Source organism: Lepidochelys kempii, chromosome 6, assembly GCF_965140265.1.
Source record: "Lepidochelys kempii isolate rLepKem1 chromosome 6, rLepKem1.hap2, whole genome shotgun sequence".
NCBI classification, from domain to species: Eukaryota; Metazoa; Chordata; order Testudines; family Cheloniidae; genus Lepidochelys; species Lepidochelys kempii.
In genome coordinates, this window is record NC_133261.1 from 4,022,953 (window position 1) to 4,050,665 (window position 27,713).

Genomic DNA, 27,713 nt, shown 5'->3' on the forward strand with positions numbered 1-27,713 from the left:
TGGGGGAGGGGGAGGACAGACACTTGGATCCAATGGGTTGTGGTGTGGCCGATCTCTCACCATAAGGGGGAAATAACAATAATTATTTGCACTGCGGCAGCTCCAGACATCTTTGTGTTTGTTTGAAAAATGTGACCAGTGGGTAGCATTGGAAAGGCGGTAGATGACATTGCAATAGCAGAGGATCCTCAAGGTGTTGAGAGCCTGTGAAGGGCCTTGGATTGAAAACAAGCTGTTTGTGTGTGATGAAATGGGGAAGGGGGAGCCAGAAGAAAGAAGCAAACGGAGAAAGCCTCACTTTTGAGGTGTTACATAGTTTTGGCTTCATGTCTCTTCAGCCTTCTTTCTTCCTTCTTTCTCTCTTCCTCCCCATTCTTCTCACACTCCTTGTCTACACAGCAACTTCTCTGTTTATCTTATTCTCTCACCTGTGGCTTCCGGCATTCCCTGTATGCTACCTTTTCCAAGCATCCTCCCTCCCTCCTTCAGAGCCTTGCCTTGCACACAGCTTCCCATCGTCGCTTCTGTGCCAACATTATTCCTTCACCGTTTCCTGCCTACCTCATACTCCTGTGTCATGGCGAGTGGCCCAGAGAGATGAAGGACCTGGCAGTGTGTACCACTAGTAGGTGTAAGCAGTTGGGACTGGAGACAAGTGGCCAGAAAGCTCCTAGAGCAAGGAAAGCATAGACCGAAGGCACAGTTGCCAATTCTCATGATATTTGGTGCTTCTCTTAAAGCCCCAGCTCCTTCAGCCATGTGATCACTTAAGAATCTCAGATTTTTTTAAGTATGTTTCTAGCCCTCAGAGTTGCTAAGAAAAGATTGGAAACGTGACCCCCTTTATGGCCCAGAAACATTGTTCCATTGCAATTTGCTGACTGAATGAAATTGAAACATTTCTCGAAGACAGGGCAATTTCACTGCAGCACCACGGAATTGGGGAAACTCTGCCTACATGAGAATCCTGCCTGGTTTCTGCTAGTTCACCTGCCCAGCTCCTTGGCAACTTGCCATGTGATCTGCTAGCAACCAGAGTCCACGGCCTTGGAGCTGCTACACATGCCATTGCCCTATGGGCTGGGTACACCCAAAATTTCCAGGGTCCATGGCTACAGGGATCCATTCCCTTTTTCAGAGACTTTTCAAATACTGGGGGTTTGGTCCTAACCTAATAAATTCTGAAATAACAAAATCTTGCACAAACAAAACCTTTCCCTGCCCCTCTCTCCGGACCACCCTTAGGCATAGGCAGCAAACACAGCTGTGTAGGGCACCTGAAAATTTGGGCCACCCCTGAGTCTTAATATCCACCTACCCGCCTCTTCCTATCCCTGTTGCTGGTGGCTGCTGCAGCCTGGTGAGCCTTCCTCTGGAAGGGATCTAGTTAACTTAAAAGTGAAAAAGCCTCCAGCCTGCCAGACCTATTAGCACAACTTTGAAATTCTTAAAGAGCCATTAAAGTGGTAATGAAACCATTTAATGGGCATTTGCCAGCTCCTGGGTATATACTGTCAGTTTCTGAATTTACTGACAAAAACAGTTGTGCATCACTGTGATATTTACTCAGAACATGTTAGTCTACTGGAGCTATGTTTAAAATCTGCTTTAAAAGTATTTCATCAGTATGTTGCTGAAGATTATAAAATCATAACTCTAAACAAATCGCTGTCATCCTCCTCAGGCTTCCATTGGGCACAGGGTTTAAAAATACTCTTAGGAACCCATATCTCCTAAAGATGGATCTACCCTTTCTAAACCCTTTCTGTATTATTTAAAAAGATCTCAAGATTTTAAGCCAATCACATGATTTTTGGAAGCCTGGTTCCTGGTTTTCAAACACTTGGGATTAGCAACAGGGGATATGTTATGAAGCAGCAGTAACCAAGTGACTGGGACACAACTGAGATGCTGTAGTCATCTAAAAGGGTTATCTGGGAGGAGTCTGAACCCAGAGAACAGGATTCCAAGTACGAGAGCTTTCTAACTTACCCTTAGTGAGCAGACAATATAAAGTGAACTCATAACTCATGCAGGTATATTTCATTGGGGAAAATTTGTAAGAATGTGCTTGAATTTGGAAATTCCCCAAGGGGAACTGGATGCCTAATTCCAATCAATTTTATGGAGACTGGGATGTCAAAATCTCCTAGACAGCTTTGAAAATCCCAGTCCTCATGAAAAGGGAGTGTAAATCAAAAAGTCCATCTCAACTTTTCCCAGACATCACGGTGGCTGGTTTCCAAGAAGATATTCACTACCCACTCTCAAGCCCAGTGGTGTCATTCAGATTTAATTCATGCCATGAAATTTCCTTCTTCCATGCTGCTCACTCTTGTTATCCCGGCAGGTATGGTTTCATGTAGCCCTGTATACATGGCTGAGGGCAATCACAGCATGGTGACCCACTTCATCCTCCTGGGGTTGACGGATAATGAGGAGCTGCAAATACCCCTCTTTGCGGTGTTTCTGGTGATCTATATTCTTACGCTGGTGGGGAATCTCGGGATGATCATGTTGATCAGGGTTGATCCCCGACTCCATACCCCCATGTACTTCTTCCTCAGTAACCTGTCTGTCATTGACCTCTGCTACTCCACAGTCTTCGCTCCGAGGATGCTGGTGAATTTCTTAGTGGGGAGTAAAAGCATTTCTTACTCTGCCTGCATTGCCCAACACTTCTTCTTCATTGTGTTTGTGACCACAGAAGGATTTCTGCTGGCCGTGATGGCATGCGACCGCTATGTAGCCATCTGTAACCCTCTGCTCTACACTGCTGTTATGTCTAAGAGAGTCTGTTTTCGTCTAGTGGCCGGCTCATATGTAGGGGGGCTCGTGAACTCACTGACCCACACATGTGGCTTGCTGAGGTTGTCATTCTGCGGGCCCAACGTCATCAATCATTACTTTTGTGACACTAACCCATTGCTGAAGCTCGCCTGCTCTGATAACCGCATCAATGAGATTTTGCTCATAATGTTCTCTGTGGTTCTTGCCACGTCCACCCTCCTGATTATCATCATCTCTTATCTGTACATCTTCTTCTCTATCCTGAGGATCCGCTTCGCTGCGGGCAGGCGGAAAGCCTTCTCCACCTGTGCCTCTCATCTGACAGCTGTCACCATGCTCTATGGACCTGTGAGCTTAAGCCACATACAACCCAGTTCCACCTACTCGCTGGAACAGGAGAAAATCTCTGCTGTGTTTTATACCCTGGTGGTCCCCATGCTGAACCCCCTTATTTACAGCCTGAGGAACAAGGAGATTAAGGATGCTCTTAAGAGGGTGGTAGACTGGAAAAACATTCTCAGCTAATTTGTTCACCATGACAATTCCAGTCAATTGAGAAGAACAACTGGAAGAAGGAGAGGAGTATTGTCTATGTGTCACTGCCTTCATTTGTGTATCTCAAATGTTGTACAGGAATTAAATGAACCTCAAAGAACTGATGTAGCATGTGGAAATTACGTTTTACGATTGCTTGAGAGGAACAATGTTACCTAATGTCCTGTCATTATGTGGTTGTTCCAACAGACACCCTTCCTTGTTTCTTGACCATTAATCTATTTGAAATGCTGCCCTGAAAGGTTATCTGAGATTTAAAATAAAATAAAACTTGTTTCTAACTTTAATTTCTTCATGTGTTGCTCTAATTAATACTCAGTATGTAGCTTGCACTATGAGAATTCAATACTTTTGCTCTCTTTAGTGTCTGGGCCTCAAAAGGGCTTTGTGAGCCTGACACAATTAATCTCTATCCCCTTTATAACAGCCCTCAACGGAGTTGAAGACTGTTATTAGGTCCCTTCTTAGTCGTCTTGTCTCAAAAGAAGACATGCCCATTTTTTTAAAACCTTTCCTAATAAATCAAATTTTGCAAACCCCTTTTGTCATTTTTGTTTTTCCCCTCTGGACTCTCTCCTATTTGCCCACATCTTTTCTAAAGTGTGACTCCCAAACCTAGACACAGAATTTCAACTGCAGCCTCACCAGTGCCAAGTACAGCCAAACAGTTACTGCCCTGGTCTTACATACAACACTCATGGTAACACACCCCAGACAGCCTTTTTCACAACTGCATCTCATTGTTGGCTGATACTCAACTTGTGATCCACTTGAACTCTCAGATCCATCTCAGCTGCACTTCTCCCTAGCCGGTTATTCCCCACATTGTATCTGTGCATTTGATTTTTCCTTCCAGAGTGAAGTACTTTGCACTTGTCTTTATATTGATCACATCTATACTCAGAGCAGTCCTATATACATCTATTCTCAACAGTGCTATCATATATACTTAGGCTTGGAATGAATAGACTTTTCTCAAAAAATGTTGGTAAATGTTGATTTCAGCACAAGCACACAAACCAATGAAAAAAATATTGCCTTCAATAATTGAAATGTACAGCTAGGCAAGAGAAAGAAAAATTGCAGCTTGAGAATGTACTAGAGTTTGATTTAAGGATATTTATTTTGACATGTGATGTTGACAATTTGTGTTTTAACAGTTATAAAGCTTTAACTTTTTTGAATCTCAGTGTTGGCTGTCATTAAAAAAATTATGTCTGACCTCCCATTGCCTGATCTCCCATAATTTCTTGCGACTGTAAAGGTTTGAACATTTAAAACAAAAAGACTTAAAAATAAACATTGATATTATCAATTAAAATTATAAAAATTATTTTAAAAAATAAAATTCTGAACAAGGCTCTCTGTACTTTTTATACAGCTTTATTCTCAATCCTCTTTCTGTCACCTTATTCTGTTCTCCATCTGTACCTCTTGTCTCTTATTTTAAGCTTGCATTACGAGCTCCTTTGGCCAGAGGTTGTCTTTTTGTTATATGTTTGTACAGCACCTAACAGAAGGGGGTTGGGATTAAGCCTAATTCTAATGAATTAATTAAGTACTATCAATAATAATGCTCATGTAATGTTACTCCCACCAATGCCGTATATTTCAGAGGGGTAGCTGGGTTAGTCTGTTTCAGCAAAGACAATGAGGAGTCCTGTGGCACCTTAAAGACTAACAAATTTATTTGGGCAGAAGCTGTCGTGGGTTATAACACACTTCTGGGTTCCAGCTCATGATAGCTTATGCCCAAATAAATTTGTTAGTCTTTAAGGTGCCACAGGACTCCTCGTTATCAATGCCATATAGTGATTTTATAGGTTTACTAACAGCAATGCTATAAATTGATCGTATATTTTAAGGACTAGACGGGACAATGAGATCATTTAGTCCAACTGTATAACTCAGGTCACACTTTGATACAGTTACCCTCTGTATTAAGCCCATTAACTTGTCTTTTATTAAGTGTGTCTTCCAGAGAGCCATCGGGTCTTGATTTCACAGCATCTCTAGCTGGAGAATCCACCACTTCCCATGGTAGTTCATTCCAGCGGTTAACCACCCTCACTGTTGGAAATGTGAGCCTCATGACTAAATTGAATTGGGACAGTTTTACTCTGAGCAACATGACATATTGTTCAGTAGAACTGGGGGTAGGGGGAAATTGGGCTAAAATACTTGTTTTTCTGAGCAACGCAGATTTGGGTTTGCTGAAATATTTTATGAATTTGTATCAAACGAGCTGAATTATTTTGCTTTGAACTAAAACCTCAGAAAAATCAAAAAGGTCTAAATAGTTTAAGTTTCCCATTTAAAAGACTGTTTCAAAATTTACTTTCATTTTATGAAAAAATATAACAATTGGAAAAACAGCAACTGATCAAACACAACATTTCATTCAACTTGTCAGTCAGCCAAAAACTTGGAAAAAAAATCAATTAGGTTCAATCAGAAACTAATTTTTTTCATTATGTTTCAGAAGAGCCAGCAAACCAAGAAGTCAGGTATTCACACAGCTCTTTTGATCATACATTTTGTTTCTCATCATTGCTATCTACTGATTAGCCCTATTCTCACCAGTGATACAATTCTACTGCTTTAGGGCTGGTCAACATGGGAAACTGACTCCGCAGTAACTGACTCTAATGTAACTCCCTATGTGGCCACTTTTCTTTGTCCAGTTTAGTTTAATCCAGTGGATTAAGAGGGTCCATACCAGGAGCTATTCCAGAATAGCTCTAGTGCCTTACATTCACCTATTACCTTGCTCAGGAATAACTTCCCAGTGCAGATAAGCCCCTGTTCTCACCAACACTGATTTGGAGCTGTCCTTTCGCCCCTCCATGCAGAGGTGGGACACTGAACAGCAAGGTTTATCAGTGGGGAAATGAATTTATTTGATGTTTTTCCCATCCCGAAGAACCCAATACAATTTTACAAACATTCTGGTATAGCTGAATCTGCATTTTTCTCTGAAAAAAAGTTTCAGCCAAAGAATTTTACCCAGCTGTCGTTAGGATACTTTCTACTCCATGGAAATGCCTTACATTTAAGCTCTGCTCGGTAGACTTGAGCCAAGGGATAATAGGGTTTAGCCCATGGTGAGTAATAGTGAGAGGACAGAAACCACAGAAGAACACTCAGATGCAGCTTCCTCCAGGGTTCAAGAGTTGACCCGCTACCCAACCTCATTCATGGGGTTTTTTTTTAAATCTTGTATTAATACAGTTTCAAGGAAAAATATCAGAGCACAATATTGGATCAATGCTACCGTACAAAGGTGATTTTATCTTTCTCAGCTGATAAATGTCTACCTTCTTGACACCTTAACATCAGGAAAAAAAAACTTTAAATAAATCTTCAGCTAGTACAAGTCCTTCTGCACTAGTGTGAGTCTGTGGTCACAAAGTTTGCCACGGAATTCACCCTGTTGCTTCCAGAATGGTGGCCCAGAATCTCCACTTTCATTAAATAGGCCTCAGGTGTCCAGCCCTTTGTGGAACTGACCTTCAATGCATAGCCAATGCAGTGCCATCTGCTTGTGTCTGCAGGCTGCCTAAAACAATAGCTCTGAGAAGTATTAACAGTCCCATTCATCTTAATCAGAGCTCTGGGGTGTCCTTGTGTGTGGGGTTTCCCCTTCCAGGATGCCATAGAGCAGCCAGGCACTTCACATTTTGTTTCCTGTCACCTTGCCCAGCTAGCACAAGGAGGAGTTAATTGGACCAGGCAGCCTGAGTTGCTCCAGGTAGGAGGGAGCCTGGGCCCATGTCCAACTTGCAGCTAGGGAGCATAGGGAATGACAAGTACATTGCGGCGGCTCAGGCCGAGGGGAGTCAGAATGCGTGTAAAGGATTCACTCTTGGTCCTTTCTTGGCTTCTGTTTAATTGTACGTTTCACTTTTCCCCTGTAAAGGAGGAGATCATGGGTGGAAGAAATGGCAGAGGGAAATCACATCGCGGTTACAGAGTTCCTTTTCCAGGGGTTCATGGATCTTCCGGAGCTTCAGGTCCCCCTCTTTGTGTTGTTCCCAATGATCTATGTTATCACCCTGGCGGGGAATCTAGGGTTGATAGTCTTGATCAGGTTCAACTCCGGACTCCACACCTCCAGGTACTATTTCCTCAGCAGTTTGTCTCTTGCCGACGTCGGTAATGCCTCGGTTGCTGATGACTTTTGGGGTTCAGGGCAAACCCATTTCTCTCGCCGCATGCACAGCACAGGTTTCCTTTGTCTGTAACTTTCTGACCAAGGAAGCTTTGCCTGGTGGCAGTAATGGCATCTGATCACTTCCTAGCCCTCGGTAGCCCCTTGCTCTAGAGCCTCATCATGTCAACGAGACTGTGTGTGTTACTAGCGGTTGCTTCCTACATATGTGGCTTTGTGAACGCGGTTCTTCAGACTCCATTTATAATTTGCCCTGTCCTTCTGTGACTCCAATGTCATCCACCATTTCTTCTGTGACATCCCCCCAATCCTTAAGCTGTCCTGCTCCGACACCCACAACGCTAACACAGTGTATTTCACCTTGTCCACTATAGTGGTCATGACTACGATTCTCATTGTACTATTCTCCTACATGTACATCCTCATTGCCATCCTGAAGATCCACTCTGCCAAGGGCAGAAGCAAAACGTTCTCCACCTGCGCCTCCCACCTGATGGCCGTAACAAGTTTCTACGGGACTGTGATCTTCATGTATTTACAACCCAGTTGCGACTACACCACAGACCCAAACAAGATCATCTCTGTGTTTTATATACTCATAATTATCATGCTGAATCCCCTGATCTACAGCTTGAGGAACAAGGAGATGAAGGACCCCTTTAGAAGGATGATAAACAGGAAGGTTTTGTTAGGATATAGATATTCAGGCCTGTCTGTAAAGGCCTATACTCTAAGAATTTAGGTGTATTCTTATCACTTGGCTAGTGATAGAGGTATAAAAGAAAGAAAGAATCAAAACCACTGTCTGCCAGTGTAAGGGCCTTCTCTTACTGTGACAGTTTGTGGCCCTGTGCTTAGGCTCAGGCCTTTGGCTAAGCAGCAGAGGCAGCCATAAGCTGGGAAGCGAACGGTCACATCCTCACATTCCAAACTAGTCACATTGAAATAAGGTGCTATTGGGCTGTTAGGCACTATCAGGACAGGATTGTATTCCTATCACCTCCAGAGAAAGGGAAGTGCCTAGAAAATGTAAAAGGAAACTTAGTTTGATAGCATCCTGTCTGGCAAGAACTCACTTATCAATAGCTGGGATGTGAAATCCTCACTTCTGTATTGTTTTGTCATTATAGTTCCCACTTTGCTGTTGTTTGTCTGTATAATCTCTGTCTGGTTCTGTGATTGTTCCTGTCTGCTGTATAATTAATTTTGCTGGGTGTAAACTAATTGAGGTGGTGGGATATAACTGGTTACATAATCATGTTACAATATGTTAGGATTGGTTAGTTAAATTTCAGGAAAATGATTGGTTAAGGTATAGCTAAGCAGAACTCAAGTTTTACTATATAATCTGTACTCAATGAGGAAGTGACTGGGTGTGGGAGGGGGTGGGCATGTGGGTGTGTGAGATGGGAACAGGGAATGGGGGTAAGAAAATTGGAATCATGTTTTGCTAAAGGGGGAGATGGGAACAGGGAATGGGGGTAAGAAAATTGGAATCATGTTTTGCTAAAGGGGGAAATGGGAACAGGGAATGGGAGTAAGGAAGTTGGAATCATGTTTGGCTAAGGGTAGGAATGGGAACAGGGACACAGGTGTAAGGCTCTGTGGTGTCAGAGCTGGGAAGGAGGATACTAAGGAAGGAAACTGGAATCATGCTTGCTGGAAGTTCACCCCAATAAACATCGAATTGTTTGCACCTTTGGACTTCGGGTATTGTTGCTCTCTGTTCATGCGAGAAGGACCAGGGAAGTAAGTGGGTGAAGGAATAAGCCCCCTAACAGGTTTGTTCTCAGTTAATATAATTATTGGGATTTGTGCTTATCAATAAACAAGTGATGAATTAATAGTGAATTCTCTGTGTCATAGCTCTGATTTCTTTGTTTTAACTGTATTCTGTGGCTTGTTCGAAAAAAAAAAAAGGAATCCAAGACTGTTAATCTTGGAAATTCAGTTTCCCATGTTCAGGAATGACTGCGAGGCTGCAAAGAATACAGATGCTCCCCGACTTATGCAAGCATTCCGTTCCAGAATGCGCCGTGTACCTCGAGTTTTGCGTAAGTCGGAAACGTATCTCCGACCATTACGTGCAAAAAACCCCCCAAAAAACTCCTATTTCTAGTTTATGGAACTTTTTCCATAATCTCGGATTTGTGTAACTCGGGGAGAATCTGTGCACTATTGTAAGGGAGCATTTGTCACAGTTCCCCTCTGACTCCCTTTGCTGGATATGCACCGACTTGTGTTGAGGGGAATCCCATCTTGGATCCCCAGTTGTTTTAAGGTGCCAGAGATTGAATGGAGCCAGTCACTGCTGCAGTCTTGGGGTTCCTAGGCACACAATAGGGTGCAGGCCCTCTGCCTAGTGCCCTTTCTGGAGAGCTAGAACCTGCTATCTAGCTGCCCAGTCCCTGGGCTCAGGGATGACTTTTCAGACTCTGTCATAGCTTAAACACCCCCTGTCCTAGAAACAGTGTGAGCCTTCTGGGTTACAGCTGAACTCTCCCATAGGGCCACACAGTATGTGTAAAGAATATAACACACAGAGAGAGACACTCTGAACAGGAATCTAACACAGCAGAGCGAACACTTCACCAGTAAAGCACAAGCTCATTTAGAAAAGGACCCACATCCTAACTTCAATGGGCCTCACTAGCTCATCCTTTCCTTGGGAGTCCCCTTGTTTATACATCTACGTTCAGAAAGACTGCTCCTCTCCCTCCTCATCTAGCTCCTACATGCAGCTCCTCTCAGTTTGATGCTCAGTTTGAGCATGGCCAGGTAGAGCCCAAATTCAGCAGCTTTTGCCCTTGTATAACCATCTTACTCTCTGTCAGGTGACCTCATGATCAGCCACTGCGGATGGCCAGATACCCCTACCAGGCAACCACTGCTTCCCCCTCCCGCCTCCCGCCCGCATCAACAGAAAGTTTAGATGGGAAATTTTCAACCACCCCCAGCCAGAAACAGATTCAAAGCTCATTGAAGCCAATGAAAAGACTCCGATTGACTTCAGTCAATATTTGGCTCAGTCTGCAGGAGTTTAAGTAGGGATATTCAAAAGGCACCAAACTCCCATTCCAGGGAGTTGTCCAGGGAACTGGATGTCTTACTGCTCATTGAAAATGTGTATTTGCTCATGGGCAGTTGTTGATTGCACTGTGGGATTCCAATCCTGGACCGGTATTAAAGTGTTGAAAGGAAAATAGCATTGGCAGCCAAATGACTTTGGCCCACACACGTATTGCCAGTTTAAGAACATCACAATGTTAATCAACAGAGTAACTTTGATGTCTTTTTATGTTATGACACTATAGCTTCATTCCATTTTGCACATATATGGAAAAATCATAAGTAGTATTCCTAGGAGCACAAGAAGTGGATTTAAGTGATTGATGATTCAGAGAAAACTTCCCTGGACTAACCAGAGCAGATGAATATTCAAATGTCAGTGTGTGAGCAAGCTTGCTAGTGCTATGAATATTGGTAGCCCCATTACACTAGTACTTCATAATGGGTACTAGTACATCACAATCGTACATCTTTATAAATTGATTGGACTACATGTATCCTTTATCTGTCCCCACATCATACTCGCAAGTCAATGGAGTTACTTCTGGGATGAATCTGTCTCAGGGTTTACAAAGTCCAAAGAAAGCCAAACAAAGCAGACCCTTGATATAATTTCATGATCACCAGAGAAACTCTTTCATGGGTTGGAGAGAAGATAAAGAAGTAAATTGAAGCACTCCCATAAAAATGTTCAGGACTGAGATCTATGGTGCTGAACTAATATGCACTGGAGAGACTCCATTGAGCCCAATGGTCAATGGCTCTGGTCCTTAATGAATGACAAGGGGGCTGGTATAGTTTTTTCAGATTGATTTGAATGAGAAGAGGCAGCTATTTTTTTTTATACACAGCCGTTCTCTGGTAGAAGGTGCCACTGTACAAATTGTCTTGGCAAATTGTCTTAACTTCAGTTACACTACAAATAGGTTTACTTCTTCATTACTCTGGCAGAGCAAGTGTTAATATTGACATTATTTCTGTATCATGACTCATATGTTGTTTTCCTAACCATTCCCAATACGTTTTCTTGCCTAATTAGATAATGACAGAATTGCTCAAAAAACAATGTTTTAATGAGGCCCACAGCAGCTTATTATAATCCATAATAATGGATGCTGTCTACAAAGTTCTCCAAACTTTGGAGAATTATGTCAATATAAACATTACTGGCATAACCAGTGCTGGACAATAGCATTTACTTTTTCCCTTTTTTTCCCCTTTCAATATCTTCACTTTCAGGCCAAAGTCATCTCTGGCATCATTCTTTTACTCCAGGGCTATATTTGGCCTATTGTGTCCAAAGCCATGACAAATCAAACCAGGTCACTGCGGGCGTGAGTCTATGATCCTTGCTCACATTGACTAGCACTTACTCATAGCAGGAGCCCCAATGAGATCAAGTTAAACTCAGTGCAAGTAAAGCAAGATCGGCTTAGGTTCCAAATAAACTAAAAATTTTAATGTGCACAAGACAGACAAGAGGGGGCTTTATCCCATACGTAACAACATGTTAGGGCATCTCAAAACTATAGGCTTGATTCTGATGTCCTTACACTGAATAGCCCCTTACTGTGAGAGTGGTCTCATGGACTCCCACCTGCTGAAAAAGTGTGGGTAAGGGGATAAAAATCTGCCATTAAAAAGCCACGAAACTATGTTAGGGAAATAAGCAGACTCTCTTATTTAATCTGGAAGAAACAGTGCAATCCTCAGAATGTTTTACGTCAATGCAACATAAATACAAATCAGTATTGAAACTGATGGTGAAGTGAAATACAATTGGCCAGATTCTAAGCTAGTGCAAATCAGCATCACCCCATTGATGCTAAAGGGGCAGAAACCCCAGCTAATGTAACTTGATGGAGTGCCACTTAAATTAATGTGGCTATATCTGCAGTGGGTGTAAATCATCTTTGCCCATTGAAATCAATTCCATATGGCTAAATTGAGTGGAAATCCATCAACCTCAACAAAAACCTCACAGATACAGATTGAAATCAATGGCGCTCCAGCTCCAGTTGGTGTAAGCTAGCGTCACTACATTGCAATCAATGGGGCCAGATCCCCAGCAGGTGAAAATCAGCATTAGATCCATTGGTGTTAATGCGTGAGACCCCAAAGTAAATAGGTGGAGCACTACTGAACGCATTGGGCCAGAACCATAACTAGTCAAAATTGGTGTCATTCCATTGAAGTCAGTGGGGCTACACACATTTATACAAGAAAAGGATCTGGCGCTTATGACCATAGGATTTCCCAAGGCACATAAATGACTTACGGGCAAAAGCCCCTTATTGGGGCAGCAGTCTGGCTTGTTCTATCCAGTTGGCAGATCATGTCCTTAACTTGTAACCTGGTGTAGATATGTAACCCACACACCGCCTGGGTGTGGTGCTCTGTCCCATCTGCTGGCACTGAGACCACTCACAGAGAGTTTAATGAGTCTACCCTACATCCTTAGTCAAGAGCCATGTGGCTTTTAGCTCATGTGGTAGAGGCTCATGTACTAAGCTGCAGAGGTCCCATATTCAATCCCGCCCGCCGAAGACTGGGGCCTGTCGGTGTTACAGATGCACATCAAATTATCCACCCACAGGGGCAAGTGTGAATTGTCTGATGTTCATAGCTTCCCGACATTAACCTTAATCCTAACCATACCCCTGCAGAGTTTGGGGAAGTTCTGGGGCAGACTCTTGTTCCATGACTGAACTAACCTGTAGAAGCTACCAGTTCCCCTCGGTCTCATAGAAACATGGGGATTGCTAGACAGGATCAGACACAAGGTCTATCTAGTCCAATAGCCTGTCTATGACAGTGGCTTATACCAGATACTTCTAAGGAAAGCGGAAGACGATCATAGTAGGCAGATATGGGATAATCTTCTCCCAACATTAGGTCATTGGAGAATGAAAATAGTGGTATATTAGGTGATGGTCTGTTTCCATCTTGGCATTTTGTCAGAGGCCCATGCAGTGGTTATTCTGACATTGTTTAACCAGTTCTCCCTAAGAATCATCTGCACTGTCAACTTTGTCCACAACCCTCCCTGACTTTGTATAGGTCCATATCTGAGTCTGCACTGGGATCAGAGTGAACTTCACATGATCTATGAGTTTGATGGAAATATTTTCCACATACCAGGCCCTGAGTTCTCTCTCTGATCCCACAGGATTGACATGTACTGTTCTCTGCAGTCCTAGCCTCAAAATTCTGTCACGGTAGTGCTAGAATTGAGATTGTGTGATCTTAGCACACCTGGAGTTGAGCACAGTCTAACAAAAGAGAATATAAAATAGATGGGCCTGTATATTTAACAGTGTACTCTATTGAGATGAAATTTCAGAATAGCTCTGGTATTTGTATGATTTCAGCATCCTTTTACCTGAGTTTCAATCGACAGAGGGCACCCAACCTAAAGCACTAATGGTAATTGTAATTCACCTTTAAATCAAGAATAAGAGGCCTGTGATTTACAAACAGAATCTCTTGAGGTCTAGCCTTACTGAGTACAACAAACTGCAGACGCCCTCTAAGTAGAATGCTGGAAGTGTGCTACTCCCATAATAGCCCAGTGGTCGGTGGATTGAAACCAGGGTCAGCTAGCCCTGGCCTGTTTATTATTTACGGGTATAAAATGGCCATGACGAAAGTTAGTCTGGAAAGTGGAAGAAAGTTTCTAACCATCAGAGGAGGGAGGTTCAGGAACAGCCTCCCACTCGAATTAGTGGAGTTATACAACGATTTAAAGTGGAGCTGAATAAGTTTATGAATGGGATTATATCACGTTGCTGCCTGCAACAGCAATAGACTGGACTCAATGACCTCGGCGGGTCACTTCCTGTCCTATGTTGCTCTTGGGATTGCCAATATTAACAAGCCTGCGTTGTGCACAATCATTTTTGTGCAATTCAAAGAAATGGTGCAATCCGAGAAATCAGGATGGTGACCCAGAGAACTTGCCCCCTCTCTCACAGCTGTTTATTGATTTTTAAAAAAATCAGTAACTACATTTATTGAGAAAATATCTTCCTGTATATCATCCTTCTAAAGGCGTCCTTCACTCCATGTTTCTAAGGCTGTAGATCAGAGGGTTCAGCATTGGGAACACAGAGATGACATTGTTTTGGTCCAAGGTGTAGCCAAAACTGGGTCGTAAATACATAAAATCAGACTTCTGTAGAAGCTAGTGACAGCTGTCACGTGAGAGGCAAAAGTACAAATGGGTTTGAGTGGATCTTCAGGATGGTGTATTAAGAAGATGGCCTGAAACATAAGGCCGTGTATCAGATTCCTGGTGTGAGGCCTAAAGCCTGAGCTAAAGTAACCAAAACTTTGCAGATCTAAAGCAAAGCCAAGCTGTGAGCAAGAGGCAGGCCCCGTTCTCAGAATCTGGCAAGAACAGGGCTGATATTGCAGAATCACACGTGCTTAAGTAGTGCTAGGCACAAGTATATATACGCCAGCACATTCCAGAAAGGCAGTACCAGAACACCTCCATACCAACCACATGCCCCAGAGATAACAGGAGCACACTGACCCATCCTAAGGATAAGGTCAGGATGACAGCATGATGGATAGGGATGTTTTAATCAAACCAACTTGTACAAGATAATGGGCAGCCCTTGGATCCGTCAATGGGTGACACCCGAATACGTCAGAGGGTGTCACTCTGATACATCAGGGGCAATACGTCACTTGTTTGTATTTGTGTATAAAGATGTATCTCAGAGGGAGTGTCTTTGGCCAGCCTAGCGAGCAGTGAGAGTCCCACCACTGACTGAGTTGCGTCCATTGACACAAGCATACAGGTCTGACAATCCATCCAGATACTATTACTGTGCTCTATTGACAGTAAACCTGGCCAGGTGCCTTCACTGAAAATTGAGTCTGTGGATTTCTTGGGCTGTTTAATTGAGGTCTGCTATCTCCACAGAGCTGGGACAGCACACTGAACGAACACACACGCAGCCAACATCTGACCACAGGTGGCGACGAGGCTGTACATATAAGAGACTAGAAAAAGTAGCATAGTAATCTTGACAAATATAGTCAACAAGGTGAAATGAATAACATCACTGTGTTGTGTATGTCAGAGCAGGACAGCTTAAGGATGGGGAGGGATGTCAGAGAAGAAATGATTGCTGACCCTGGGGTGAGAGAAAGACAAGCTGAATATACAAATTGTTCGGGCCGTTGAATTCACAAAGACACAACAACTATCAGCACACAGAGTGTCCTGGACATGATGACCCTCTAGAGCAGTGGGTTACAGATGACTGTGAAGCGGTGAGAGGCCATGGTGGCCAGGAGGCATCATTCATTGGTCACAAAGACACAGACAAAGAAAAATTGCACAGCACACTCAGTGAATGAAATGATTCTATTACTCTCTGCTACAGAAGTCATGAGCACCTGAGGCGCAATGACAGAGGAATAACCAACATCTACAATGGACAGATTACTGAGGAAGAAGCACAGAGGGGTGTGAAGATGGAGTCAATCCTGATTAAAACAGTCATCCCAAGATTCCCTACCAGTGTGATAACTGGTAGGGAATTATCGGTAGGATAATAGTTGCTCGGTAGGAACAACATGAAGAGTGGGACCTGCAGCTCTGGGTGGTCCATGAATCCCAGAAAAATCAACTGTGTCACCATGGTATGAGGCGGGGTGGGTGGGAAATCTAAATTTGCAAATAAACTGGAGCCAAAAAGGGAGCATGTGTAGATTCCTTGTAACAACTCTGACTGCTCCTGTGAAATAGTGTGTCTTGGGGAATGTATTATGGGTTATGCACACACTTCGCCCTGGAGCTAGTGCACTGTCCCCTTACAGAAACGCAAAACACCGTGCATTGTTTTGCATTCAATTAAATATGTGCAGAGATCCCACCACAATACGAGAGACTGTCCAAATCTGAATCGTTCCCATGCCAGAAATATCCCTTAGGGCACAGGGCTTTGCCATCCATGTCTCTCCTGCCCACCCTCTCTGTTGTTAAATCAGATTAGTTTGGAAAGGAAGTAAATCATCTCTTGTAAATGTATAGACAATAATGAATGGTGTAGAACTTTTTCATTTACACTGGTTTTCTCTTCTGGCTCCCATCAATGTCAGTGGGAGTTGATGGCACTTGGCATCACTGAAACTCAAAGCAAAGGTCTTACAAAGGATCTGTGTCTAACGTTGGGAATCCCCAGCAGAAAGATGTTGCAGGGCTAATATGTACCTGTAGAGACATTCATGTCATTGAATGTCTTTTTTTTCTTCCTGAAGGCTAGATTTTAAATGGAAAGATCTGCTCAACTTCAGAGAGTCACTAGCACCAAAGGGCAATGATACATGTAGATGACCATAAGTGATAGCTAACATAAGGACCGTAGCAAGTTCTAAAAATCGTTTCCCCCGCCCTCATTGGGTTTATCTATGCGCCATTCCAAGGTGTAATTTCAGCTTGGGTATTCCTCAATCTCTACGGAAGTGGTGTAGGCCCAAAAACCTAACTTTGACAATTGTTTTAAAGGATAATTATTTTAAGTGGTAATATTATAAGTGGGTACAAAATAGACATAAGTGGGAAAAGAATTTCCTGTCTCCTGAACATATTCAAGATTTCAAAATATTTTCCCATTCTACATTGGGATGAAACCAGGTCTTCTGCAAAAACTTCACAGAAAGTGGGAGATAGAGAAGCTTGACCCATGAATAACCACTAGCCCAGTGGTTAGGGTACTCATCTAGGTTAAGGGATGAACTGGTGGATTTTCAACAGTTCCAGGGAGACTAGCTGACAGTCACTAATGTGACTTGGCCCTCCAGATAAGCCCCGGATACTACCACTCAAAATGCCACCAAGCAATTGCCTGGTGGGTCAGGATGACTTGACCACCACAGAAAAGGTTGGGGGAGAAAGGATGCTGGAGAGAATGTCATAACACTTATAGAAAGGGGGGGCATCAGTTTGTCATCATCCATGTCCATCACCTGCAGTACCATTCCCCATAGCTCTCTTCCCTCTAGGCAAACCCACAGTTTCTTGTGCATGCTCTTCCCCGGGCCACACCTAACTCTCCCCAAACTCACTAACTCTCCCACCAAGCTGATCACAACTCCTTCTTCCCCATTCCAAATCAGGCACTTGGACTTGGGTCTCTCACATCCCAGATCAGGCTTACAATCACTGGGCTATCAAGATAGACTTTCTCTTTGTGTGTCCCAATGAATCCTTTATTGTTCATCCAACAGGAGAGATTGAGAGACAGAGATGCACCATAGAATAGAAAACAGGGCAGACATTAGGGCACTCACATGTGATATTGGAAACATAGATCTATTTCCCTGCTCTTAATTAGGCAGAGAAGTGACTTGAATAGGGGTCTCCCACATCCCAGGTGAGTGCCCTGCTAGCTGGGATTTGGCTATTTTGGAGTTGCTCTCTCTATGTCTCTGGAGTTTAATCACAAATTCCATCCTGAACCTGAGAAATGTTGAATCAAAACTGAGACATTCCAATTAAAAGATTCCTATTTGGCAAATCCATATTTGTGGGGGGAAATCCATTTTATTAAAAAGTTCCCAGCCAGCTTGACTGCAGAGAATGGAAAGTGCCCACTTTGTAAGCAGCTGTTCAGTATTTTGTTTTAGCCTCATCATTCAATGTATGGGCCCAGGTGTGACGGAGAGCTGGGCAAGAGCTGCTGACTCAGCCCTCTGTCACGCCAGCTCCCATTAAGGGAAGCAAATTGGAGCTGGCTAGAAAAAACTGCACCAAGTTGGTGAATGGGAGACAGTTACCCACCCAATTAGCCTGGGGCTATAGAAAAGGCTGGGAGAACAGCCGCCAAAAGTGGGGGAGAGTAAGGGAGTGGAGGCAGAGATAGTGCATCTCTCCTAGGTTGACATGGGAACCTAAAGCTGTGTATGGTGAAAAGGTGGTGGGAACACAACCTGTAAATGAATGACACCAGTGATTATTGAACCCCAGGGTCTCCTAGGGACATTGTCAGCCTGGCAGGAGCTAAGAGGGCCCTGCAGAGCCCTTCTACACCAGGCCTTATTTAAACTCTTCCAGCCTTGCTCTGGAGACAGAATTCATAATTTGCTCATGTGCTTTTCCAGGGTGTTTATTACTGTAGTGTCTGAATTTATTTTCAAAATGCCCCTGTGAGGTAGGGAAGTGAGGCACAGAGAAATTAAGGTCAAAACTTGCCACTAATTTTGGGTGCCCAATTTGAGACCCTGCAACAGCCCAGAACTGGAATTGCTGGGAAAATCCCCTGCTTAGCCCCTGGAATCCCTGGGATGTTGCCTTCCCAGGGCAGATGGACTCTTGGGGGGATTAAACTGGGAAGCTCTAGCAAATCTCGATTGATCCTGTGTGAGCAGCAATTTTTATAGGGTCAAATTTGGGCAGATTTTCATCAGATTGGCATAAGGCACCACCCTGTCAAATTTCACATCACTGCTGCAAAGCTTGGGGTCACCAGAGCTTTTCAGAGGAAAAGTCATCTGTGGTGGAGTGGTTTTTTTTAATGTGGGCACAACAATGTCTTTTCCCCTAGCTTTGGTCTCAGAAATGGCAGAACAGGCTGAAACTTTCCAACTAAATACATTTCAATCTGAGGCAGGCAGCAGCCTTTTAAGTCAGGTCAATACACCGACAGGAAGCATGTCAATTTTGGAACGTCCACATGTTTCATGCTGATCAAAAATTTGAAAACCAAAGATTTTGACATTTGCAAATGGACATTTTTCAGAATTTCCATTCTGTACAAAATGTTAATATTTTAACTTTTTTCCTTGATTTGTCAACATTGGTTTGCATCCCAAGTCAGTTTTTCCCATGGCATGGAAATTCTGAATTTCACTCAGCTCTGCCCTGTAGAATAGGCTTAGCTACAGCAGGGTAAAGCTGTTTTGTTCTAGGGTAGCACGAGGGAGAAAGCACTGATGCAATGTGATAGGTAGCTCTGTGGTGCAATGGCTAGTCCATGATCCCTGCTAATGGAGGTGGAGATGCACAGATTGGGGTTTCACCTGAGTCAATCCTTTCAACATTTCCTTTATGGCCTGTATTATGCAGGAGGTCAGACTAGCTGGTTACAATGGTCCTCTCTGGCCTATAATCTGTGGACCTATTCAGTATATGGCACCTTTATATTGATATAACTTCATCCACACTGATGCTTATACCAGTATAAGTATATCAGAGGAGAAGCACATCCCTAACAGATATAGCAACACCTGTAAATCTTTCGGCTGTAGGCCAGATCTAAGTGTTGGCACATGGCAGAGATGAAACCTGTACTCCTAAATCTAATTGACACTTTGGGCATCTCAATCCAGAACCAGGCCCCATTGCTATTCCTGAAATCACCTCTCAGCTGAGGCCAAACTCCATAGGTGCCTAAACTCACTTGGCACCTACATTTTTGCAGTAAAAGCTCCTTTGTGCCTGTTTCTGCCTCTGAGTATGCACACAGCTACTTCTTTCTGAGCATCCAGATGCCTACCCCTTCCACCTCAAAGGAGAAGAGATTTCACCAGGGGTCTCCCACCTCTCCTGTGGGCACTCTAGTTGCTGAAATATGGGATATTCTGGTGTGGTTCTCCCTCGATCTCTCCTGTTAGAGCTGTTCTATTTTGGAATCTGTGATTTATTATCCCCAGCCTCCAGGAGACATCAAAGACATTTTAATGATCTCTTCTGACATTCTATCAGGGGGTAGCCATGTTCGTCTGTATCCACAAAAACAACACGGTGTCCGGTGGCACCTTAAAGGCTAACAGATTTATTTGAGCATAAGCTTTTGTGGGTAAAAAAACCACCACTTCAGATGCATGGAGTGAAAATTACAGATGCAGACATTGTTATCCTGACACATGAAGAGAAGGGAGTTCCCTCACAAGTGGAGAACCAGTGTTTGCAGGGCCAATTCAATCAGGGTGGATGTGGACCACTCCCAATAATTGATGAGGAGGTGTCCAGTCTGGCCAATGTACATGGCAGTGGGGCATTGCTGGCACATGATGGCATATATAACATTAGTAGACATGCAGGTGAATGAGCCCCTGATGGTTGGCTGATGTGGTTGGGTCCTCTGATGGTGTCACTAGTTGAATAGGGACTGGGAGTGGCTGGCTCACTACAAAAGCAGCTTTGCCTCTCCTGGAATTGACACCTCCTCATCAATTATTGGGAGTGGACCATATCCACCCTGATCGAATTGGTACTTGTGAGGTAACTCCCTTCTCTTCATGTGTCAGTGTAACAATGCCTGTATCTATAATTTTCACTTCATGCATCTGAAGAAATGGTTTTTTTTTACCCACAAAAGTTTATGCCCAAATAAATCTGTTAGTCTTTAAGGTGCCACCGGACTCCTTGTTGTTTTTCTGACATTCTGAGGTTCATGCTGCTTCAGGGATTTTGTCCCTAGTTGCCACCGAACCAAATAAAAACCCCTTGTGTCAGCCCCACACCATTCTACTGGGATAAGTGATAACATACCTCTTTCTCCACAGGTAGGCTTAATCCACTCAGCTCTGACAGAATAGGAAGAAATATTCTCTTAATCTTTTGCTTTTGGACTTTAAATTAGATTCCCTGTCATCAGCTTTTCAGATATTTTGACCTGATATTTATTTTTGGCTTTTCTGCTTCAGACTAATACACAGTGGGAAAAGGTACATGAAGCTACAGGATTGCTTATGTTGACGGTATCTATTTGCAGAAGAATCAAATAGTGTAAGATAAATAACAGACAGGGAAAAACATAAAATATAATCTCTTGTTTTCTTTTGTCTTATTTTGCCATCTCATTTATTTAGTCTCAAATGTCGTCTTTCGCATGAAGAATTGTGGTGTTAACTCAACAATTCTCGAGAGGATCTGGTGCTGCAGTGACAATTTTCAGAACTGAAGTTCTCTATTTACACACTGAATGGGTACAGCATAAATTAAAGGCAACTCAAGATTCCAGTCTACAATACTACATCTCCTTCTGACAGTCTGCAGGTCAAGGCAGATACACAACAGCAGGTAAGAGGATCAGACCCAGAGTCCTCAGAAAACTTTGTCACACACCTGGTTCTGTGCCTGGTTTGGGGAGGAACATAATATTTCTGTCTCCACTTAATATCACTTGTAACACAATGCTCTTGGTTCTTGTCATTGGCACTGGAGATGAAGTCCAGGACCTCAGGATCTGAAAAAACGAACTACCTGATTTAAAATGCCTCTGTTTGTTAGCTCTGCGTGGTCCAGTCTCTGGAGAAGGACAGAGAGCTATGAAGTATGAGTTTAGGTTACAAAATCAAGCACCTTTATCAGCTCTATATTTAATAATCATAAAAAGAATCGGACATTTACTACTGGAGGAGCTGGTGGTGTTTTCTGTATTAGGTTACCGAGCACTTTCCATTCAAACAGATTCTTGTTTTTGAGAAGCTAAAACACCTCCATTGTTTGCAGCAAGTTTTTGAACTTCAGTTGGGAGAAAGCCCTTGGACTTGAGAAGAGCATTTTTGTTTGTTTGTTTTTTTTTGTTTTCCCCATGAAATTCTCTTCAGGTTTAGCTGAGTTTTAGCTTTTGATAACCACTGTCACCATTTTTTGTTTCAGTTGTGAGCAAAATTTGAGCTTCCGGCTAGTATAACACCTGTATTCTAAACAGATGGGCCCGTGTTACCACCAAAAAAAGCAGCAGACATTGACAATGTTACACCTGGAATAGTGACTGCTTCTGGACCTTCTCAACCAGAGTTGACTGGAGCAGGAGAGAGCCACCTCTGCATTACATATATGGCCCAGTGGTTCATTCCCCTCTCTGGGGATTTTACGTGGTCAGGCTCTCCCTCAGTTTCCCCAGAGGAAGAGAGGCAGAATACTGTGTCAGGCTCTCCACAGATCCTACACATCTCCCTGGTCATCTATAGGAAAATAGCTTGCTCTTGCAAAGGCCTGTAACAGAAGTGGTGGAAGTCTGTAATGCAGTGCAGGTGGTTACAGGTGCAAACCAAGAGGATGCAGAATGGAGGTGTTGTGACAGAAATGAGTTTTGTCTTTTTAAAAACCTAGGAAATTACATAGAATCATAGAATCATAGAATATAAGGGTTGGAAGGGACCCCAGAAGGTCATCTAGTCCAACCCCCTGCTCGAAGCAGGACCAATTCCCAGTTAAATCATCCCAGCCAGGGCTTTGTCAAGCCTGACCTTAAAAACCTCTAAGGAAGGAGATTCTACCACCTCCCTAGGTAACGCATTCCAGTGTTTCACCACCCTCTTAGTGAAAAAGTTTTTCCTAATATCCAATCTAAACCTCCCCCACTGCAGCTTGAGACCATTACTCCTCGTTCTGTCATCTGATACCATTGAGAACAGTCTAGAGCCATCCTCTTTGGAACCCCCTTTCAGGTAGTTGAAAGCAGCTATCAAATCCCCCCTCATTCTTCTCTTCTGCAGGCTAAACAATCCCAGCTCCCTCAGCCTCTCCTCATAACTCATGTGTTCCAGACCCCTAATCATTTTTGTTGCCCTTCGCTGGACTCTCTCCAATTTATCCACATCCTTCTTGAAGTGTGGGGCCCAAAACTGGACACAGTACTCCAGATGAGGCCTCACCAATGTCGAATAGAGGGGAACGATCACGTCCCTCGATCTGCTCGCTATGCCCCTACTTATGCATCCCAAAATGCCATTGGCCTTCTTGGCAACAAGGGCACACTGCTGACTCATATCCAGCTTCTCGTCCACTGTCACCCCTAGGTCCTTTTCCGCAGAACTGCTGCCTAGCCATTCAGTCCCTAGTCTGTAGCTGTGCATTGGGTTCTTCCGTCCTAAGTGCAGGACCCTGCACTTATCCTTATTGAACCTCATCAGATTTCTTTTGGCCCAATCCTCCAATTTGTCTAGGTCCTTCTGTATCCTATCCCTCCCCTCCAGCGTATCTACCACTCCTCCCAGTTTAGTATCATCCGCAAATTTGCTGAGAGTGCAATCCACACCATCCTCCAGATCATTTATGAAGATATTGAACAAAACCGGCCCCAGGACCGACCCTTGGGGCACTCCACTTGATACCGGCTGCCAACTAGACATGGAGCCATTGATAACTACCCGTTGAGCCCAACAATCTAGCCAGCTTTCTACCCACCTTGTAGTGCATTCATCCAGCCCATACTTCCTTAACTTGCTGACAAGAATACTGTGGGAGACCGTGTCAAAAGCTTTGCTAAAGTCAAGAAACAATACATCCACTGCTTTCCCTTCATCCACAGAACCAGTAATCTCATCATAGAAGGCGATTAGATTAGTCAGGCATGACCTTCCCTTGGTGAATCCATGCTGGCTGTTCCTGATCACTTTCCTCTCATGCAAGTGCTTCAGGATTGATTCTTTGAGGACCTGCTCCATGATTTTTCCAGGGACTGAAGTGAGGCTGACTGGCCTGTAGTTCCCAGGATCCTCCTTCTTCCCTTTTTTAAAGATTGGCACTACATTAGCCTTTTTCCAGTCATCCGGGACTTCCCCGGTTCGCCACGAGTTTTCAAAGATAATGGCCAATGGCTCTGCAATCACAGCCGCCAGTTCCTTCAGCACTCTCGGATGCAACTCGTCCGGCCCCATGGACTTGTGCACGTCCAGCTTTTCTAAACAGTCCCTAACCACCTCTATCTCCACAGAGGGCTGTCCATCTCTTCCCCATTTTGTGATGCCCAGCGTAGCAGTCTGGGAGCTAACCTTGTTAGTGAAAACAGAGGCAAAAAAAGCATATGCAAAACTATATTAACAGAACATCATTTAGGTTGTCTATTCAGTCACACAAAAGTTAGTCTGCCCTATACACTGAATAAGGCAGGGGTCCAGTGGTTTTAAGAAAAAACAGCATGTGATAATGCAATTAAAGACTATCATAATGCAAACACCCAAGAGGGCAGAATTAAGGTTGCATAGGCAACCACAAATCTGGCATTTCCTAATTTTCAGTTGCTGAAGTTTTCAACCGTAAAGACTTTTTGAGCAGGGTTGGTTTTTTTGGTATGTTTTATTTTGGGAGGCCGGGGGAGGAGGGGTTGATTCACAGTATGAATATTAAGAACAGTTACATTAGGTATGATACAGACATTTGCAAGGGATGTAAACCTTCAGGCTTCAGAGCATGAGGCAACCACTAATTGCCTGGATGTAGGATGAAAATACCCCTATAGGCCTGTTATTGAATAACTTCCTACCGTGAGGGCTTTGCCCCTTTCCCTGAAGCACACTGCAAAGACTGCCAATGCATAGTCAATACTCAATAAGATGCATCATTTGTCTGATCTGGTATGGCAATTCCTAAGTTCCCTATATTGACTAAAATTTTCATTTTTTTTTACTTGTCTAGCAGAGATGTAAAGAGAGAGGGAATATGCAGAATATCGAGACCTCTGTTTTTTCCAGTAACTAGGAAACTCCCACATTATCTCCAACTCATTTTCTTTCTATCCTAAAGATTACAAACGGGCATGAGATGCTTTGCGCCCATCAGCACAGATCTCACATTGTGTTACCGTGTCACTGGCCAGATTCTGATCTCAGTCTCACAAGTGTGAAGGTAGAGTAGCTCAGCTGAAGTCAATTAGTTAATGAGGAGTCAAACCAGCCCATAACTTCCTCCACCAAATACAAACCACAATGGAATTTACTGAGTGTACACCTACACCATGACTGGTAAGAAATGTCATTATTATTATCTTTTGAGCATCTCTTTGTGAATGTGACAGTGAAATTCCATAGAAACATAACGGCCATACTGGGTCAGACCAAAGGTCCATCTAGCCCAGTATCCTGTCTTCTGACAGTGGCCAGTGCCAGGTGCCCCAGGGGGAATGAACAGAACAGGCAATCATCAAATGATCCGTCCCCTGTCGCCCATTCCCAGCTTCTGGCAAACAGAGGCTAGGGACACCATCCCTGCCCATCCTGGCTAATAGCCATTGATGGACCTATCCTCCATGAGCTTATCTAGTTCTTTTTTGAACCCTGCTATAGTCTTGGCCCTCAAAACATCTTCTGGCAAGGAGTTCCACAGGTTAACTTCGTATTTATCCCTAGGAGATGCATTTTCTCATTTCTAGGCTCTGGGAATCTGAGAGTCAAAAGTAACCATAGAATCAGTTACAGTCCACACCACTTACAAATGTTAGTACCTCTGAGAGGATTTGTAAGAGGGAGGAAAAATAATGCACATGGTGACAAAGAATGTCTGTAAAACATAGACTGACTCCAATAGGACAGTGACACTTTAAGGCTGCATAGACAGTGATACCAAACTTTTCCGCTGGGGCTGCCTCATAGTAGGCACCTAAATTTCTATTTAGGCACCTATATAAAAGGGGCACTGAGCATCCCTTGTGCCCTTTGAGGTCGTTTGGATTAGGAAGAGAAAATCAATGACCATGAATAAACTCTATAGCATTGATTATTTGCGTACACTGATAGCAGATTATTTGCCTCCCTTCTAAACTAAACACTCCCAATCTATATATCTCTTATTTTATAGAAGATTTGACCCACTGGATGGTTTCATGCATATTAACACAGAGTATACAATATTTCTGTAGCTGGGTCATATCCTATCTCTAATGGAAAGCATGTGGGAAATACAAAGAGAACATTTCCTAGGAGTGTCCTTTGATGTGTTATGTTTATACACTGTTTCACAGGAACAATCACAGGGATTATGAGGGATCTGTACTCAATACTCTATTGGCCCGTGATTAACTGTAATCCTTATTTTTATTTTTCACCAGCAGAGGAGAGAGTTTCTGGAATAAATGGCAGAGAGAAATCACACCACGGTGACAGAGTTCATTTTCGTAGGATTCACAGATCATCCAGATCTACAGATCCCCCTCTTTATGTTGTTCCTAGTGATGTATGTGGTCAGCCTGATGGGGAATCTTGGGATGATAGCGTTAATCATGGTTGAAACCCGACTTCATACCCCCATGTACTTTTTCCTAAGCCAGATGTCCATTGTAGATATTGGATATTCCACAGCCATAGCTCCCAGGCTGCTCATGACCTTGGTAGCAGAGACGAGAACCATTCCTTTCATTGAGTGTGCGGCCCAACTATTCTTCGTCTGTTTTTTTGTGACCAGTGAATGTTGCCTCCTGGCTGTGATTGCGTATGACTGCTTCAAAGCTATCTGTAATCCACTGCTCTACAGAACCATTATGTCCAAGAGACACTGTGTCCCGTTGGTGGCTGGCACATATGTCTGTAGCTCTGTGAATTCAATTGTGCAAACTCTATTTATATTCAGTCTGTCCTTCTGCAGCTCCAGTGTTGTCAACCATTTCTTCTGTGACGTGCCCCCCATGCTGAAGCTGTCTTGCTCCGACACCCAGGTCACTGACCTTGTACTTTTCACTTTCTCGACTGTAATTGTCATGACTACTTTCCTGGGTGTCCTAATCTCCTACATGTGCATCCTTGTGGCCATTCTCAGGATCCATTCTTCCAAGGGGAGACGCAAAACCTTTTCCACCTGCGCCTCCCACCTGACAGTCGTCACTATGTTTTATGGGACACTGATATGTATATATTTAAGACCCAGTTCCAGCTATTTGATGGACCAAGACAAGGTTACCTCTGTGTTTTATGCCCTTGTGATCCCCATGTTGAACCCCCTGATCTACAGCCTGAGAAACAAGGAGGTAAATGATGCCTTTAAAAGGGTGTTATATAGGAAGATTTTTTCTTGGTAATTATAATCATTATTATATTTTAACCAATAAACAGCAGATAGAAGAATGAATTCTCTGTATCATTATCCTTAGTTCTCTGACTCAGCTACTCCATGTGACGTTACGTTGTATTGAACTGTGTACAGAAAATATAATGTTAGAAATTGCTGTTTTCAAGATCCACGAATGAGGGTCTGTGACACTACGTAGAATTGGCAAGATGCTCTGGCATTTGGCTTAAAGGACAATTGCTGTTGGTCCCAAAACCGATCCTTGAGGAACTCCACTGGTAACTTCCTCCAGCCTGACAGTTTGCCTTTCAGTATGACCCTCTGTAGTCTTTCCCCTTTAACCAATTCCTTATTCCTTTCAATTTTCATATTGATCCCCAT

The 27,713-nt window shown here is 43.4% G+C and overlaps 2 protein-coding genes and 1 pseudogene across 2 annotated transcripts; all 3 read left to right on the top strand.

The window, feature by feature from the left end:
- The first annotated feature begins 2,376 nt into the window (after window positions 1-2,376).
- On the top strand, window positions 2,377-3,315 carry LOC140913756 (olfactory receptor 5J3-like). Its single transcript, XM_073350556.1, has one exon. The coding sequence runs from the start codon at window positions 2,377-2,379 to the stop codon at window positions 3,313-3,315; it is 939 nt and encodes a 312-aa protein (XP_073206657.1).
- A 3,971-nt stretch (window positions 3,316-7,286) lies between these two features.
- On the top strand, window positions 7,287-8,258 carry LOC140912636 (olfactory receptor 5AR1-like; annotated as a pseudogene).
- Window positions 8,259-26,403: 18,145 nt separating this feature from the next.
- On the top strand, window positions 26,404-27,342 carry LOC140912637 (olfactory receptor 5AR1-like). The gene has a single exon (XM_073347348.1). It carries the CDS (start codon window positions 26,404-26,406, stop codon window positions 27,340-27,342), a length of 939 nt encoding a protein of 312 aa, XP_073203449.1.
- Window positions 27,343-27,713: the final 371 nt, after the last annotated feature.